Source organism: Gekko japonicus, unplaced genomic scaffold, assembly GCF_001447785.1.
Source record: "Gekko japonicus isolate JY-2015 unplaced genomic scaffold, Gekko_japonicus_V1.1 scaffold414, whole genome shotgun sequence".
Lineage (NCBI taxonomy): Eukaryota > Metazoa > Chordata > Lepidosauria > Squamata > Gekkonidae > Gekko > Gekko japonicus.
This window is the reverse complement of record NW_015162491.1, coordinates 172,042-192,046: the sequence shown is the minus strand read 5'-3', so window position 1 is coordinate 192,046 and position 20,005 is coordinate 172,042. Positions and strand designations below refer to the sequence as shown.

The following is a 20,005-nucleotide window of genomic DNA, read 5'->3' as shown; positions in this document are numbered from 1 at the left end:
TGAACATTTTACCAAGACTGATATTTTTATTTCAAACAATCCCAGTTCTCCAAAACCAGCAATATTTTAAAGATCTGGATAAAACGATGATAAAATTCATGTGGCAGAGCAAGAAGCCAATAAAAATAAAAATAAAGGCCTTACAAGATACAAAAGAAAGAGCCGGATTTGCTTTATCTGATTGGCTCTTACACTATAGAGCAGCAACCCTGACGCGGCTAAAAGAATGGATCACATTAGAAAATTCCAGATTATTAACTTTAGAAGGACATAAGTTAGTATTAATAGGGTTGACATGCATTCTTGTGGTATGGAAAATCAGATGGACGAGGCTGGAGCTCCGATCCTGGCGGAGGTCCGATGGGACTCCCTTGTCTCTCCACGGCTCTTTTCCCAGCTCTGCCGCTTTCTCCCCTTCTCTCTGTACTGGCATGGGAGGCAGGCCCAGCCGACCCAAGGGAAGGCGGCCTCCATGGGGACAGGGATTGTCCGGGGTCGCCAGGGCTCTCCCGGGGTCATCGGATCAAAAAAAGGCTTCTCGGCCTCACTGCGGCCAAACCTTAGTTGCCTGGAGGGGCTGAGGACAAGTCCTTCCCCTCCTAGCTGAATTTTTCTCTTCTTTCTCCTGGGACCGATTGTGCTCCAAAGCACCTTCGAGGCACGCCCTGCTCAGAAGGCAGGGCCGGTAAGACTGGGGAATCAGAGGATAAACCCCTCCCCTCTGGAACTGAGATTTGTTGGCCGGCCCTGTCTACAGAGAGGAGGAGCTGTGATCCTAGGAGTCAGGACTGCCCCACTCCCAGGACCACTGGAGAACATGTTTTTTTGACATTTAACTTTAAGGGAGCTTCATTTAGCTATGCTGATCTTATCAGACATTAAGAGAACCACGCACACCACTTTAAGCTCCTTTAAGGAATGGGACGATTTAAAGGAATAGGACAAACGAAAAGCCAATACCAAGCAAAAAAAATAATCTTCTATTTGAACTAAAGGTTATTGAAGTCTATGGTAATTCTGCTACAGAAAGGATTGTAGGGACTACCCTGGCAATCATTTGCTCTGCCAAATGTATACAACAACATAAAGTTTTGGAAACCTTCAGCTTTCCAAAAATCTCTCCATGTACCATAACTATTCTGTAAAAATATCAATGCCAAGTATATCTATATTTCTCTCTGTGTGTCTTTTATATACACTATTTTCCTTAACAGCAATCAAACATGCTAGGCAGTATATTTCATAGTGCAGGCTTTGGCATGGTAACCTTGTTACATAACCTGAGGCAAACTATATGATACACGTACATGTTATGTCTTACTGCTCATTTATAACAATCCACTTTAATCAATATTGTGGAATGCACTTATTCACCTTTAAGACATGACAGTATCAAAAAACAAAGATTAAAAACTGCACACCTTGACTGTAAGTAAAGAACTTAAAACAAGCTGGTACTACTAAGAAGAATATCAACCCAATAAGTGAACCCGCACAGTGACTACAAGGAAGAAAATAATATTTAGAAGTAACTTGCACTGAAGTCATCTTGTAAGTTTGCTGCCAGAAAACATAATATAGAAAGGTAATAATGAACCAGTACACAAGAATTTTAAAGGAGAGACATGAAAGCTGAGCAGAAAAGAGGACTCTTGCAGAAGACTTAATATTTTTTTTTAAAGTATGTTTGAGGGGAGCAGGGCGGGGCTATCGAGGATAGCAGCCGCATAACTTTGCAGCTCCAGGTCCCACAGTACCCTTTCTCCTTTGAAAAAATGCTTAAACTACCTTGAAACACACTAAAACCACCTCCCGATATGGGCAAGAGAGAGAAGATAAGAATTAAAGGGGTTTTCAGCAATTCTCGGACACTTAAGGATTTTTTTGAGGCTGAAAAAAAATGACGCCTACACAAGCATACTGAAGACAAAATGGCGGCGATCACTAAACCGGCAGACAGCAGCACACAGCAGACATCCGAATCGACAATTTTGGATTATCTAAAGACTATGGAAACTAGCCTGATCAATTGTATTACTACCCTTACATCACATGTAAACTCTCTGTATCACAAGCAGTGGAGAAAGCAGATTCAGCGCTGGAGCATAGCAAGGAAAATCAGACAAATATTAAACATTTATCTAAGCATGTATCTACTGTTACAGACCGTTTATTGACTGTGGAAACTGAACAAAAAGCTGCAAATTTGAAATTACGTGGATTTCCGGAAGAGGCAGAAGGTAATGAAGATTTCATTTCTTTTGTAGCCTCTTTCATAGTAAATGCATTGAAGCTTGAGGAAGGTGTATTTCCAATTATCACTAATGCAACCCGTATAGGATTTAATTATAACACTAAACGAAATACTCCAAGAGACATTCTCATTACAATACCTGATATAAGAGTACAGAGAAAGATCCTAATTGAGGCTCAAAATGTTAAAACTTTTGTATATGTGGGAGAACAAATTTCTATTTATCTGGATGTCCTGAGAGACACTTTGCTGATCAGGAAAAAATTACAAGTAACCACCAAACAGCTGCAGGATTTAAATCAAAAATATCGATGGTTACCCTCTGGTAAACTCTATGTTTATTATCAAGGCAAGCATTTTTATGCATATGATGAAGAAAGCGGAAAACAGCTAATGTAAGCTCTGCAAACAGAAACTCCAATGGAACCAGAGGGAGGGAAAAGATCCTTTAAAAGAAGAAACTTATTTCCGTTGTCTCAACTGAAATCCAGCAAACTTCCAGTGTATACTGGAAGCAGATAAGCTTCATAATCATTACACAATGGAAACATACTGTATGATTTTGAATAGGTAGTTTGAAATGCTTTAATATGACAGGGGGGAAGGGGGGAGCTGTAATAGTTTGTAGCTCCTAGTTTAAGGGAAACAGGAGATAGCATTGGGCTATCTAACCAGCTATGTAAAGCTGGTTCCTGTATTTCTTCTGTTTATGTAGATTTTAGAACATTTAGAATATTAGATTAGGTATTAAGTTTGAATGTTCTTTGGGGGGAGGGAAGGTTGAGTTTATAATAGGCTAGGTTGTTGAGATACCTGAATCTTCTAGAGCTGGATTTGGGCTGGGGCAATCAGCTCCTGTATTTGAAAAATCCCCCCTCACATATTCAAAAACACTAAGTTGTTTATGTAAAGTTAGACATAATGTCATCTGAGTTATTTCTGATTGTATGCAATATTTTATTTATGCTGTGTTGTTTTGGTTGTTATTGAAAATAAAAATTATAAATTAAAAAAAACGTATGTTTGATATTTCTATGAATATTCTTGCTGGAGAAGAGAACATGTCAGTACAAAAAAATACAAGCACTTGAATATTTTTAACTTTAAATTAAAGAACTATTTAGCATAAAGAGTAATTTATTTATTTATTTATACCCCGCCCTCCCCGGAAGCGAGCTCAGGGTGGCTTACATAATTGGTAATAAGCACCAAGCTAATGTCAGTTAACCCAGTGCTTTATATCTGTTTACCAGACCACTGGAAGGAAAGACCAAATTTATTTCGTACTGATGAGTTAACCATTGAGAATTCTTCTTACTGAGGAGCTCTGTGTATGTTTTCCCTTGTACTGCAAAGTAAAATTGCTACAGACTTTTATTTGAAAGGTGAAGGCTCAGAGAAGGAACAGGATTGTTCCTAAAAGAGCAAGGCCTACCAGCATCTGCACCCCTATGGTTCTGATGGTGTTCTATATGACTCAAAAGCTTGGTTTTGGCATTGTAAAGGCTATTGGTCTTATAGAATTGGTGGCACTGAATACATAGTAAGAGAGGAAGAAAAGACACACACCCCAGCTCATTGAGGACAGCCTGGATATGCAAACAGATCCAAGGATTACCATCTAGTACCAAATGTATCATCTCTCACACCATGTTATGTCTACATTGCTCGTCAGGAATCTCCTGAACTTATCTGACATTAATCTGATAAACCAGGAGCTGATACACCCTTAACAATGAACAAATGTAACAACAGACATAGACTTCAACAGCACACAAATTGTCTATAAATATTACACCTAACAAGAGGGAAGCTGTTAAGATCTGCACATAATACTGTTTTTTCCTGTTTTTTGTGAAATGCAAAATAACTACAAAAGTCATATCAGATACTTGTAAATAGCTGTAGGCAGTGCCCTACAAGGTACCACAGTGCGCTAGAGAAACCTATATCTTTCACACTTTCATCCTCTTGTCTTCTGACCAGCTCCTACTACTGTCAATGAACGGATATGTCAAGAACCTGGGATTTAGAAGGAGGCAAATTTTAATTGGATTCATCAAACTAGGTCTGGAACAGCTGAAGTACAGCATCACAGACCAAGTAGACAAAAGCAAATAATTAAATTTTCACTTATAGAAAGAGGTCATGATATGTATAACCCAAAAAGATGGAAATGACTTGAAGTAAATAAAAAGCTTCACTGCAAGTACAAAGGTTGGGGGGGACAACTTTTGTGCACTAAAGGCAGCACTGGAAGCAGATGTCAAATAATCCAAAATTATTGGTCAAAAGGGAAAATAAAATAAGCAAAGTGGACAAACCTGTGATGCAAATGTAAATGCCAGTAATGTTTACTGTAAAAAAATAAACCAGCTAACCTGTTGTTCATATCTTTGCTTGAGTTCTTCCAACTGCCAGGAAAATTCTTTGGATTGCTTTTCACGAAGAGATTTTGATCTGCTTAGATCTGCTTCCACCTTTCCCATCTAGATAGTAAAAGAGAATATTTCATGTATTACATCAGTCATCTCAAAGTAAACAGGCCCTGATTTATTGTATAGCACTTGCCATCAAATATATAAAAAATATTTTACAGTAACAATAATGAACATTATAAAATGTGACTCAAAGTTACTATACCTGTAATGTGACAAAAAGTGAAATATCAGCAAAACCCAGCTAGTGAAACAGTTTTAAATCCCATTTATTTCAATAAAAGGGTTAGTCAAGTTTTTAACTCTCATACTGAAATAGGACAAGTGCTGAAATTTGCTTGGAACACATCCCATCTATAGCTCTTCCTCTCATGTTTACATGCAAATTTGCTTGGAACACATCCCATCTGTATCTGTCTTCCTCTCATGTTTACATGCAACTTTTTAATTTTGTCCAGACTTGGTCACCACACCCTAATGTTAACAGCTTAATTTTTTTCAATATAAAATATGATGGTTTCATTCTAAATGCAATTATCAATGTTAATTAAATGGAGTATAATTTTATTGATGGCAGCCGTCATATCCATTATATTTGTTGTCAAGGGGGGGAAATCCCTCAAGCCAAAGTGGTTTCCCACATTTCCCCTTTTTCTTCACAGAAAGTTGTTTGATTCACTTGCTATCATGAGAAAAGTTTGATATGGATAAAATTAATTTGTTGCATAGAAAGGATATAATAAATGAAAGTCCTTGTATTATCACAGAGGGATGGATAAAAAGATTGTTGAGTCAATTTTCAGCCATATCATTCCATAATACAAGCACATAATATCAAGAATTAATTTCATTTCCAAATCTGATGATTTGTACTACCAGCACAATTGTTATATCCGAGTCATGCATGCATTCAGAGATGCCTGTATACAAAGCACAAATGCCACAGTGATAAATTCCTTCTAGAACTAAATACCCACTAATACTTGAGTTGAATTGTGATCAGCTCACTAAGGCCATGAGGTTTCTCTTCTTTAATGCTTCGGAAAACGGAAAGAGCTGAAGAGAAATTGGTTGTAATCTTGTTCTGGGTACCACCAATCTCTCCTCAGGTCTTTTCATTTCCTGTAGCATTAAGGAAGACTCCACATGGCCTTTAGCAAACTAATCACAATCCTTGCTCAATATAAATACCATCCTTTACCACTTTTTTTCTGTTTCTTAGTAAATTTGATAAACAGTTCAACCAAAAATTGCAAAATATTAAACTAAGTGTACATTATAGGGGGGAAAAACAACAGGGAATACATCTGGTGCTTCTTGGAGAGAGAATGAAATACAAATGTATACAGTAACAAAGTTAGCTAAAATTAGAACTACTTATTGTAAATTCTGCAACTGGCTTATAATTAAAATTTTGATAGCAAGGAGTAAAGGCAGGGGAAGACAACAGAAGAAAGAAAGAAATAAAGACAGAATGTGAGCGAATGCAGTAATACCCACTTGGGATTTCTTTCATTTGGGATAAAGGTTTGTGTTGTTAAACAGACCTGTCTTTTTCATTTTTTACTGAGTATGTTACTGACACTGTACACATAATAAGCAATAATACTATATGGTTTCTTTTAAAATTGTGATAAACTATAGAATTTATTTACAAACTAGGAAAAAGGTTCGTTGTGGAAATAAATACAACGACCTCTAGAAAGAGGCTCTGGGCGGGTGCCCCGGCCTTGGACACTCAGTGTCAATTTGCTGTGGCGACCTCAGCAGGGTATAATGACACTGAGTCCACCATTTTCTCCAGAGGAACTGATCTCTGCTACCTAAGGAACAGTTGTAATTTTGAGTGATCTCCAGCCCTCACCTGGAGATTGGCAACAATGGTTCCCCAGAAGGGAATAGTTGGTTTGGAGGGTGGAGTCTATGGCTGCCCGAGATCCCACACCTTCTGAAACCTCACCCTCTCCAGGCTCCATCCATCACATCTCCAGGAATTTCCCACCTGGAGTTGGCAACCCTATCTCCTTCCCAGCCAATCATCAACCTACCTTTATTTCCCCCTCACTCTTCAGCTTTCCACCCCACACACACCTGCAGCCTCTCCCGTGCTCTGAAGCCCTGACTGCTACGTCACATTGGCTGTCATATGGGGGCCACCTCAGCAGCATATAAGGATACAGTGACCACCATTTTCTCCAGGGGAACTGATCTCTGCCATCTGGAAAGCAGTTATAATTCTGAGGGATCTCCAGCCCTCACCTGGAGATTGGACACATTTTACCTCAGAACAGCAAACTGTTTAGAATGTTAGAGGCAAAAGCCAATCAAGTCACATGTGCAAACGACCTCTGTGTTCCAAGGCAAAGGCCAATGATTGGCTATGGGGGGGAGAGGAACAGCAAAATGTTTAGAATGTTGGAGGCAGGACTCAGGCAAAGCAGCCAGTGGATAGGGAGACCCTCTGAATGACAGATCAGAGAGCGAACTGATTTTGGAGCGTGTAGAATGTTCTAGAGAAGTGCCACCACCATTCGGGAGATGTAGTATGGTAATTTTGTTCTCACTGGCCAACTGTTGGGCCACATTTGCCATGGTTTCTTTAGTTCTTTTTGGTCCTGTATGCCTCTTGAAAAGTACTCAGAAACGTGGAGTGATTTCAGCAAGAGTACTTTATTTAAGCAGGAACAAGACAAAAGTAAGCCGGCCCGCAGGCCGGTTTATATGTACTGGAAAACCCACCACCAAAACACACACCCTACTTCCTACTGGATATTTACAGTAGCCGAGAGTCCCATAGGCTCTCAGCAGCGGACCTCCACCACCATTCGGCTTTTATTTATAAGGGAAATGTAGTATGGTAATTTTGTTCTCACTGGCCAACTGTTGGGCCACATTTGCCATGGTTTCTTTAGCACTTTTTGGTCCTATATGCCTGCTATCCTGTTTGCTTCTGGTGGGAGGGGGGGTCTGGGAGCATGCGAGTGTGTGTGTGTGTGAAGCTGCTTTGCTGGAAGTTGTGCTAGCTTGTAACAGTATTATGCGGGGCCTCCCATCTCTGGGAAGAATGCATGCTTGACCTTGGACACCACACACTGCTAGATACTAAGCTTGCAGGTGCTGGGGGAGGGTTAATGGTGCAGAGTAGATTTTGGCGTGCTTGGTGTATTGGTGTGATTGGACTGATCACAAGGGAGGGGGCTGTTTGAACTATGTATAATATCAGAACTAGCGCCAAGGAAGTCAGTTCTGACACAGATCATCTTAGCTTGAAACATCTTCATCTCTCAATACATAAATCACTGCCAAGAGAGTATTGTTGGGAGTAAGTTTGTTCAAGAGTCTGACATGAACACCAATAGGCATAAGAGCTAAATGAGTGGGGCTCATTTATTTGATGCCTCCTATTGCTATGTTAGCCCCTTTGCTCACTTGGATAGTCTTGAACTTCTTTAATTAGGTCACTCTAAAAGCCTCCTCCAGTCCATAAGCCATATTCTAATTACCACTAACTACTGAACAAGCCAAAGATGAAAGTGATTCCAGAATCATCTATCACTGCCCTTGTTGCCCTGCAAGGCGCTTATTGCACTCTTATGGACTTATAGTTCATAAGTGATGAAACCTGGACTGAGCATTAAAATGGACTATGCAATCAGTGTGCAAGAAGGGATTGAACTGTGTGGTAACCCTGGAGTGAGGCTAGCTGAAGACACACACCCAGAAGAAGGAAGCCTTCTTTTGAGATGATGTGCCAATGGTTCCTGAGGTTACCTGCCCTCTTACCTGCAGTAAGAGAGACCAGCTCCCCAGCCACGTGAAGCACCCTGAAGCCAGCCACTGTTGTTGTTTGAAGACCAGAGACATGGAATTCAAACTCCATGAGGACCTTCCTTGGTCACGCAGCCAGCCTTTCTGCACCCCACCCAGCCTCGCCTAGCAGATAAGTTAATCAAGGGAACAAACGGACTTGCAATGACAATGACTCTGGCCATATGAGTTATCATCCTTCTTGGTGTCACTGCCCAGAGTAACTAGATCTCAATATTGACCGATCCCTTAGCTCCAGTTCCAGCTAGCATGTTTTGGGGACGGACCAGAAGGGATGTGCCGGGGAGGTGTCCAGCAGTGCCCACCCCCAAGCCCCCTCATAAAAGAGCCAGCTTAGGCTACGTGCGCTCTCTCTCCTTACCTCTAGGCCCCACCCTACCTCCACGGCTCTTGGTTTGCACAGCCAGAGTCTCCACATGTTCTGCTGGTTCAGAATACAACCCCAGCTCCCCATAGTCTCCCTTTTATTATTTTTCCTGTGGATTGCTTCATCATGCCAAGAACAGGTAAATATTGCCCATCAACTAAACATCCTGCTCATGCGAATGTCGCTATCCATTTCTATCTAATTTTCCTAGATCTGTGTAATTGTGAGCATGTTCGTGTAATTGTATGTTTGTGAAGAACCATTAGTAAAGAAGCCATTTCATTTTGAAGTTGGTCTCTGTGTCTATTTCTGGTGTTTCTGGAAGAAGCGGGACCCCTGTATACATAGGTGATCGCTCCCATAATTGCCTATTGCCCTTTTTAATATCATAATTCCCCAAAATTATTAATAATCCGTGGCAATTTGGCTAACACCCTCAGAGAAAACCCTGAACTTCTACGGCAATGGCTGAAATTCTAAATGCCTTGCTACATACAGAGATATTATTGTGCATGCACTTGCGAGTTTTCTTTGAGGTATTTACCAACAGCTGTTCTGACAGTAAATTAGACAAAACATTCCCTGAAATGTCTTTAAGTATTAATCAATCTTAAGAATTCTCCAATACTATGGCAATAGCCTTATTAATTTACTTTGATGTAGTATGCAAGGGTGATAGGGATGATGATAGGGAGAAATGGTCAAAGCACAAAAATAGTAAATGGGAAATGTCACTGAAAGCAGAAAAAACACTGCATCTTCATTTTAAAATTCTGGCTAGTGATGACCAGAAATGAGCTTTGGCACAATAAAAATCAAAGGGCAACAATAGTAAAGAGAAATTAGATAAGCGAATAAACTAAATATTGCTTGGAGCAGTATTAATATTCTCAAAGAATATTAATTTTGGAAAATTCAAGGAACTATTTATAGCAGTTACAAAATCCCTCTCACCAATGAAAAATGCACATTCTGGTTTTTTCCACATACTTGACTTATTATGAGTTTTTTTAACATAAGAACATAAGAATAGTCCTGTTGGATCAGACCAATAGTCTATCTAGTCCAGCATCCTGTCTCACACAGTAGCCAAATGTCAAACTCGGACCACGTTTGCCATGGTTTCCTTAGCTCTTTTTTGTTCTATATGCCTCTTATCCTGTTTTCTTCTGGTTGGGAGGGGGAGTCTCGGAGCATGTGAGTGTGTGTGTGTGAAGCTGCTTTGCTGGAAGTCATGCTAGCTTGTAACTGCATTTATGCAGGGCCTCCCATCTCTGGAAAGAATGTGTGCTTGATCTTGGACACCAGACATTGCTAGATGCTAAGCATGCAGGTGCTGGGGGAGGGTTAATGGTGCAGAGTAGATTTTGGCGGGCTGGGTGTATTGGTGTGATTGGACTGGTCACAAGGGGGAGGCTGTTTGAACTATGTATAATACCTGGAATTGGTGCCAAGGGAGTCAATTCTGACACAGATCATCTTAGCTTGAAACATCTTCATCTCTCAATAAACAAATCACTGCCAAGAGCGTGTTGTTGGGGGTACGTTTGTTCTGACACCAACCATTTTTTATGGATGGCCAACAACAGGGCATAGAGGCCAAGGACATCCCCTGATGTTGCCTCCTGGCTCTGGGATTCAGAGGTTTAGTGTCTCTAAACATGGCTAGTAACCATTGATATTATCCTCCATGAATCTATCTAATCCTCTTTTAAAGCTGTTTATTCCTGTGGCCATCACTACATCCTCTGGCAATGCATTCCACATTTTAATTACTCTCTGCGTAAAGAAGTATTTCCTTTTGTCTCTCCTGAACCTACTTCCCATCAGCTTAATTAGATGTCCTTGAGTTCTAGCAATTTTGGTAGAGGGAGTAAAACTTCTCCTTGTCCACCCCATGCCTCTATCATGATCCCCTTAGTTGTCTCTTTTCTAGACTGAAAAATCTCAGAGTCTTCAGCTTTTCCTCAGAGGGAAGGTGCTCCAATCCCCTAATAATTGTGGTTGCCTTCCTCTGTACTTTTCCCAGCTTTACAACGTCCTTTTTGAGTTATGGTGACCAGAACTGTACATATTATTCAATAGGAGGCCGTACCATAGATCTAAACACGGGCATTACAAATATCGGCTGTTTTTTTCTTAATCCCTTTCTTAACAATCCCTAACACAGAGTTTGCCCTTTTTTACCACTACAGCACACTGGGTTGACACTTTCACTGAGCTATCCACTATGACCCCAAGATCGTCTTCCCTCTCAGTCTCAATAAATTCAGATCCCATTAGCCTATACTTAAAGATGGGATTTTTTTTTGTCCCAATGTGCATCACCTTACACTTACCAATACTGAATTTCATTTGTCACATTGTTACTCATTCTCCCAGGCTCAGGAGGTCCTCTTGGAGCTCTTCACAGTCAGCCTTGGTTTTCACCATCATGAATAATTTGGTGTCATCTGCAAGCTTGGCCACTACGCTACTCATCCCTAGTTCCAGATAACTAATGAATAAATTAAATAGTACCAGCCCCAATACCAATTCTTGTTGGATCTCACTAATTACTTCCCTCCATTGTGAGAACTGTCCATTTATTCCAATTCTTTGCTTCCTGTCATTTAACCAGTTTTTAATCCGTAAGAGAACTTGTCCTCTTATCTCATGACTGCTAAATTTACTCATGAGTCTTTGGAGAGGTACCTTGTCAAAAGCCTTTTGAAAGTCCAGGTATACAATGTCTATTGGGTCACTGTCTACATGATAGTTCACTTTCTCAAAGAACTCTAAAAGGTTGGTGAGGCAGGACTTCCTTTTGCAGAAGCCATGCTGATTTTTCCCTCAGCAGGCTTTGTCCCTCTATGTGCCCAACAATTCTTTCTTTGATTACAGTTTCTACTGATTTGCCGGGGACAGATGTTGGGCAGACTGACCTGTAAGTTCCTGGTTCCCCTCTGGATCCCTTTTTTAAAAATTGGTGTAACATTTGCTTCTGCAAAACAGACTGAGTTTAGTAAGAGGTTACATATATGGGTTAGTAGATCAACTATCTCACACCTGAGTTTCTTAAGAACTATCAGGTGTATGCCATCAGGACCTGGAGACTTATTGGTTTTTAATTTCCCCAGTAGATTTAGAACTTCATCTTTGATCACATCAATTTGACTCAATTTTTCAGTCTCCTTTCCTGAAAATAGGGGCTGTGGCATGGGTACGTTCCACACACTTTCCAAAGTGAACACAGAAGCAAAAAAGTAATTAAGCTTCTCTGTCATCTCCTCATCTTCCTTTACCAATCACTTTATTCCTTGGTCATCTAAAGGCCCCACTACTTCTCTTGCTGATTTCCTGTTCTGGATAATTAAAAAAAATGTTTGTTTGTCTTCATGCTTTCAGCAACCTATTCCTCAAAATCTCTTTTTGCATGCCTAATTATTGACTTATTATTATTATTTATTACATTTCTAGATCGCCCAGTCCCTGAGTACACATGGCTCTGGGCAATTTACAACAGGTTAAAAAAAAGTACAAATTTCAGATTAAAATCAACATAATTATCCTTACTTTAATAGTCTCCAGATGGTGTCCTTAATTTTAATCAAAAACCTACTCTGAGCTGCTCTTCTATCTCCTGGGCAGGTTAAAGAGGATGCTGAAGCCGGCAGAATGGAAGAAAAGATGGTGCCAGCTATGATGGAAGACTGTTGCTGTCCTCAACCAAAAGCCTGGCAGAACATCTCTGCCTTACAGGCCCTATGGAATTGCATTAAGTCTTGCAAGGTCCTGATGGAAGTTGGCAGAGAGTTCCACTAGGTCAGAGCCAGGGCCAAGATATCTTTAGGGCCAGGGATCACCAGCAAATTACTCTCAGCAGAGCATAATGCTCTCCCAGGGACATACATAGAAGACGGTCCTGAAGATAAGCAGGTCCCAGACAAGGCCTTAAAAGTCAAAAACAACACCTTGAATCTGACTCGGTACTTGACTGGAAGCCAGTGCAGCTGGCACAGCACAGGTTATATATGTGCTGTCCGTGGCATTTTTTTTTATTCCTGTCAGGACTTGCACCACCGCATTCTGGATCAGCTGGAGCTTCCAGGTCAGTCTCAAGAGAAGGCCAGTGTAGAGCAAGTTGTGGGAGACTAATCTGGAAGTAAGTGTTACATGGATTACCGTGGCTAGGTCAGGGCGCAACAGGAAATGGAAGATATGTCTTCACTTACCACTTACCACTCTTGGACCACTTTCTCAGTGGTCCAAGAGTGGGGCAGTCCTTACTCTTGGGAATAGGCTCCTCCTCCAGAACAGGGTCAGTTTCCTCAGATCAATCCAGGAAGGGGAGAGGCCTGTCCCCTGGGAACATCCCAGTCGTCTCCAAGCCATTTATCCCCCAACATCACACTAAGAAAAAGAAAAACACCCCTGCACACCATAGTGAAACTCGATTTTCGGGGCAACCAGCCTTGTAACTTCATACCCCTTCAGCAGATGTAGACCAAGGTTGAAACCCTCTGTCACTCTCTCACCCAATTAACTAACAATTTTTTGTTTTAGCATATCAGAGAAACTTCTTAAGTGTTCATCCAGTTTCTACATTCCCTAAAAACTTCCAGAAGCTGGGCGGGTAGGTCTGGCCCACTCCCAAACCACTGAGCAAGGAACCTTCACGATAAGTGAAGACCAATCTTCCATTCTCCGGTGGTCCTGGGAGTGGGGCAGTCCTTACTCTTGGGACATAAAATAGCAGTGTGCCCCAGGGTGGGAAATCCAGCTTCTGGTTTATAGAGTATGCTGCAACACACCCCAATGAAAAGCCACCGCAGCCAAGGTCAGCTTCTCTACTCTATAGTGTCTAGTAAACAAATGCAGACTTCCAGGTGGCCACCGTACCTACCATCTCCAAGGATGGGAAATTTATTTCTTATTTATTTGTTTCACTTTTACCCCGCCCTCCCCGCTAGGCAGGCTCAGGGCGGCTTCCAAAAACTGACAAGCAGTGTACATTCATAATAAAATATCAATTAAAACACAGCGATCAATATAAAACATTCATTAAGACATTCATTGGATGGCGATAGAACTAAGATGCAATTTAAAGGCATGATCTGTAAGCTGCTGATGTAGCAGCCCCCCACAGAGAATATGCTGCAATACCTTTTGGTGAATCCAGCCCCTGAGCCTTGCATGCAACAATGATGCCTAAAACCACCTCCTTAAGGTAAAAGGCGATACCTGTTGACCTAAGGAAGATATCTGAAAGGAAACAAATAGGGTATTCGAATCATGCAAATGTTTGGCCTGTCAGTGGAAAAACTAAATAACCTGCGGACATCTAGGCAATGCCATTCCCTTTCCTTGTTGTGTCTATGACTGGGACAAAGGAAGGTAACAATGATCTGGGTTAACCTCGGGAACAAGGCTGGATCTGGGCATAATGTCACCCTATAATTGTGGAAAACACAGTTTCCTGTCAATTGACAGGGTCCTCAGTTCTGACACCCACCTAGTTGACATGATGCCCACTAAAAACAAGGTCTTGAATGTTAATTCCTTGAGAGGACAAGACTCTGTGGGTTCAAAACTTCTTTACACAATGCTCTCAGGACCCTATGTGTGTTCCAAGTCAGAAACCTCTGCACTTGTGGTGGTTTTAACCATGTAGTAACCCCTTAAGAATTTCTTAACGTGTGGATGACAATTTAAGGGACTTCCCTTCCTAGCCCCCATCACTGCCAATATGGCTACCACCTGTCACTTTAATATACTCATGCTTAGCCCTCTATCCAAACCATCTTGGAGAAAGCTAAGACGCCTCTAACTGACATATTTAATGGTTCCCAATTACGTTCTGAACACTAAGAGTGAAGAAACCGCCAGGTTCTGTTATACACCCTATTCGTGGAACCCTTCCTAGAAAACTAACATGGTGTCTGTCACCCTGTCAGGGTAACCCAACCCTTCTAGCTGTTTCCGCTCAACCTCCATGCTGTTAGGTTTAGGAGGGCTGGGCAAGGATGTTGTGCTGATCCTAGTGTCAATAAGCCCTTTCCCAGTGGTAGGCACCATGGTTCCATGGTCGACAATCTCTTCAGATCCTGGAACCAAGCTCTCTGTGGCCAAAAGGGTGCTATCAGCACTAGTTGCACCTTCTGTTCCACCAGCTTCTGAATCACCTTGTGAAGCAATTAAGTCGCCTGGAACATGTACAGCCATCCCTGTGGCCAGTCGCAGTTGAGAACGTCTGTTCCTGCTGCCCGCTAATTTTTAATTCTGGATATGAATCGTGGATGATTCTGGTCCATGGTAAAGAAGTCCATTTCCATCATCCTGTACCTTTTGCAGACCTGTTGAAAAACCAACTTGCAGAGCATCCATATGGACTGGTCTAATCTCCATCTATTCAGCCAGTCTGTCAATGCACTGTCCTGGCCTGCCATATAGACCACCTTCCAATGACTGTAGCTGGATCTCTGGCCATCTGATCAGGTCGCTCACTTCTGCGTGTAAACTGGTTCCTTATGCCTTTGTCATCATATTGTCTGTCTGGACTAGAACATGATGACCTGTTAGTATCTCGGAGAATTCCAAGAGCCCCAGTCTGTTGGCTCTGAGTCTAAAAATTTTATACTCAGTGAGGTCTCTTCCTGAGACCAAACTCCTTGTGTCATTGTCCCCTGAGAGTGTGTTCCCCACACCAGCAGACTCGCGTCTATGGTCATCTTCACCCTCTTTAGATTTCAGATTGGGGATCCCCACTGGAAATAAGAGGGTTCCAGCCACAACTGCAGCTGATGCTGAAGTTGTTTTGGCAACTGTACCAGCTTGTAGCTCTAACTGGCCACCACATCCTGGTAAAGTAAGGGAAAATGTCTGTAGAGATCGGGCATGGCACCTTTACCATTAAAGCACTTAGTGGCATGACATGCTCAGAAGCTTGGCCAATACCATCTCCTCTATCTTGTTTTTTTTTTCCAGCCTAATATGGTCAGAAGTTGTATGTTGTGTGGTCTCTACCAAGACAGAGAAACCCTGTCCTTCACTGTGCCTATCTGCACCCCAAGGTGTACCAATGATTGAGAGGCATTTAGATTGCTCTTCTCCATGTTGTCCACGAAGGCATGGTCCCTCAACAACAAAAAAATCACCGCCATCTCTGATGCTTCCTTGCTCTGCTGGTAAGAAGGTGCCTTGACCAGGAAGTCATCTAGAAATGATGACAGCAACACTCTCTGAAGTCTCAGATGTGTTACAATGGCCACCATGATCTTGGTGGACCCCCTTGGGAATGACTTTCAGGCAGAAAGGCAGCACTGGTACTGAAAGTGTTTCCCATCATACACAAAGTGTAGAAACCTGCAGTGAGCCTCTCAAATTGGGATGTGTAAATAGTCCTCCTATAGATCGATGGATGCCAGGAAATCCTTTGCTCGAACATCTGCCAGAATAGAGTTCAGAGTTTTCATCCTGAATTTTCTAGTCCTGATGCAGTTGTTTAGCCATTTCAGGTCCAAGATTATCCTGGGATCCCTATTCTTCTTTAGCTCTTGGCATTACATCCTTTTGGAGTCACGACAGGACTGATTCTGTTCTTTTTGAAGGTAGAACATATCTATCTTCAATAAGATCTGTCGAGCCCATCACCGAAAAGGTTTATGCCGTTGAACGGAACTGCCATCACTTTAGCCCATGCTGCAGAGTCCCCATCCCAATTCTGAGCCACGTGTTCCTTCTGGCTGCTACGCTGTATGCCATGGCTTTAGCTAACTGCTGCAGGATGTCCAGTGAAGTATCCACCACAATCACTGTCGCTAGGGCAACCTTCTTAAATTCGTCTTTAAGTTCTTTTGGGACTCCACTATCAGCTGAGGCTAGTTCTGATGCCCAAGAATGTGCTGCCCTTGCAAATATCAAGCCTGCTGTTGACGTCCTGATGGAGCAGGCTGAGACTTTGAAGTCTTTGCATAAGGCTTGCTCAAATCCCCTATCACTGGGGTCTTGGGCAGCCTATCTGCATCCATAGGTAGGATTGAGTTGGAGGTCAAGCTAGTCCTGGGTTCGTCCACCACTGGCACCTTAAGTCACTTGGTAGCATCGGGTATTAGGGAATAAAGTTTGGAAAAAACACCTGATGGTTAGCTTTTAGCTTGGAAGGGTGTTTCCACTCTGCCTTCATCCTACTATAACAGGCTATGGGCAGTTAGAGGAACAGAGGAGGCTTGCCATTGCCTGCTCAGGGTAGCAACCCTAAACGTCCTCGGTTGTCTCCCATCCAAGTATTAACCGGGACTGACCCTGCTTAGCTTCTGAGGTCTGACAAGCTTCGTCGAGCCTGGGCCATGCAGGTCAGGGCTGACACCCCTACTTGTGGTACTGCCAGTTTGTACATCATCTGGCCAGATTGCACCGGAAGTTGTGGGTCAAAATCATCATTTTCCTTAGGTCTGGAGGAAAATCTAAGTATTTGGAAAGTAATCTCATGTACAGCTCTTAAGGGAATAGCCAAGACTGTACTGTTCTTACTACTTTCTCTCCTTCCTCCGACCTTTCCCATTCTACCCTATCTGAGGATGGAACTGGGGAGTCTGAGTCCTTCCTGGACTTTTTGCAGCCATCAAGTTGCAGCCCACTTATGGTGACCCCTTGGGGTTTTCAAAGCAGGAGATGTTCAGAGATGGTTTGCCTTGCCTGCCTCTGTGTCATTCCTCTGGTATTGTTTTGTGGTCTCCCATCCAAATACTGACCAGGGCCGACCGTGCTTATTTGATGAGCTCAGGCTAGCCTGGGCTGTCTTTGCTGCCTCTGTTTCCTGGTTCTCCATAGAGTCTTGTGGAGACTGTGAGGCTTATGATCTGAGTAGATCTGACTTGCTAAGTGTACCCCCTCCCCAAAATCTGTTATAGCCTCTCTCTGGCAAAAAGTAGAGGTGGTGGAAGTGCTGTCAAGCAGCAGCCCCGTATGGTTTTCAAGACAAGAAACAGTCAGAGGTGGAGAACCAACCCTGCTTAGCTTCCAAGATCTGATCAAACCAGGCTGGCCTGGGCCTGGGCCATCCAGACGAGGGCCACTGCCATTGCGTGCCTCAGTGTAGCAACCCTGGACTTCCTTGGTGGTCTCCCATCCAAGTATTAATCAGGGCTGACTTTGCTCAGCTTCTGAGACCTCAACAAATCAAACTAGCTTGAGCGATCCAGGTCTGGGCACAGGGAACTGGCAGGTGTGACTTGGTGGTCATTTTCTATTCACTTGCCTGGGAGTAAGTCTGCCATGAGGGTCCAGGGAACCAAGATTGCCACCACCATTTCCCCCACCCTTCTATGGCCTTCCCTGGGCCTTTTAGCTCCCTGTCTGTTCCATGGGAACTTTCCCCTTGAAGGGGAAGAAGAGAGTGGCAGGGGGAGAGGGCTCTTTAATCCGCTCCAGCCTGTCCCAGGTTGGGGAGGTTGGAAGCCCCAGGAATCAATAGGGGCCCTCCATCCACAGGCTGGGTCCAGGAGGAATCTACATACACAGCCTTGGCTGCTGGGGATCTCCCAGTGCTGTCAGCTTCCAACATGGTCTGCCGCTGACCACAGCTCGAAAATAATGAAGAGGGAGGGTCTCTCCCTGCTTCCTCTCTTCTTCTAATTCCTGGATCGCTGCAGTCTACAGAATGCCTGTGAAACACATCCAACTCAAGCAGCACGGCTGGTGAGATTGGGATGTTCCCAGGGGACAGGCCCCTCCCCTTCCTGGATTGATCTGAGGAAACTGACTCTGTTCTGGAGGAGGAACCTACTCCCAAGAGTAAGGACTGCCCCACTCCCAGGACCACCGGAGAAGGGCCAATTGCCACACTTGGTATAGATGGAAAAACGCCACCCTGACAATAATTGTGACCTGGGCCTCCATAGTTAAGTAGGCATCCAGGACCATGCTCAAACTCCTGATGGACTGCACGTGTTAGTGGCGCCCCATCAAGGGTGGGAAGTCTATGCCCCAGGCCTCACGTGCCCCCCCAGCCACAGAATCTCCATCTTCCTTACATTTCTTTTGTCAGAGCCTTTGGTCCTGGGGAAAGGTGTTCCCAATACTAATAATGTGGGTTCAAAGCAGAGAAACCCAGTAGTTAACCCCTCTGCTCAGCGTGAACTGAGAGGAAAGGTGTGGCTCAGAGCCCTGATACCACCACACACAAACCCCAGTCATGGAATCAGGAACCCCCTGATTCCTGATTGAAAAAGAAATTAATGTGCTCTAAGCTTTTCTGCTTTCCACAATTTCCCTGCCTCTCAGACAGAGTCTCTCTATAAGTGCAAAAATCCCACAAAGGAGAGAATGTGGTGGTGAACTAGAGTAAATATAGTTTTCTGGCCTCATAGAGCGGAATGGGAACTCTGTTATTGGCAGCCAGGAGTGCCTGTTAAGCTTTGGAGACACCCTATTGCTGTTTCCAAGGCTGTAGAATTGCACCCCTGCTGTTGCTGGGAAGTTTGGAAAACAAATTGATTGATTGGAGACAGTTTGTCTTCAAAATGTATCCATTCACAAATTGCCACAAACCATGCTAAAGGTCTGTGGCAGTTCAAAACAAACGTTGCTTCACGAACCATGAACTACCCAAAATTAATCATGAACTTTACTTCATGAGCCAGTTCATGCCCATCCCTACAGTCTATATTCCTCGTGATTGGATCACCCACTACCAGAAGCCCACCTCCCCCAGCCCCCCAGAGGTGTCCTTGGTACACGACGACATCAGTCTGTCCCAAAAGGAAGGGGTTCCTTCTAAGGGATCACGTCCTTCCTTCTCTGACTGACACCCTCTGATCTTATTTTATTTTATTTATGTATATTTTTTATTTATATTCTGCCCTCCCCGCAATGGCAGGCTCAGGGTGGCTTACAACAGTTAAAATACAACAGAATAAATACAATAAAACATAGATGCAAGATGCATCAACAGAGCAACACAGCAATAATCTAAAATTCTGACAAACAATCAAATTTGTACATAAAGTGCTGTTGCGTGTAGATGGCGGTAGCATCTCCAAAGGCTATGTTAGAGTCTCACTCTCCACAACAGCAGAACAGCTACTAGCAAAGGAGTGGGACTGTTCTGATAAGTCCCTGAGGGTTTCTTCTCCAAAC

The 20,005-nt window shown here is 43.0% G+C and overlaps 1 protein-coding gene across 1 annotated transcript in view; it reads right to left on the bottom strand.

The window, feature by feature from the left end:
- Positions 1 to 20,005, bottom strand: part of CEP112 (centrosomal protein 112kDa) — a 377,899-nt gene that overhangs the window by 242,000 nt on the left and 115,894 nt on the right. The window contains exon 11 of the mRNA XM_015406010.1: positions 4,636 to 4,743. Coding sequence (XP_015261496.1) covers positions 4,636 to 4,743 — 108 coding nt within the window. The remainder of the gene's footprint in view (positions 1 to 4,635; positions 4,744 to 20,005) is intronic.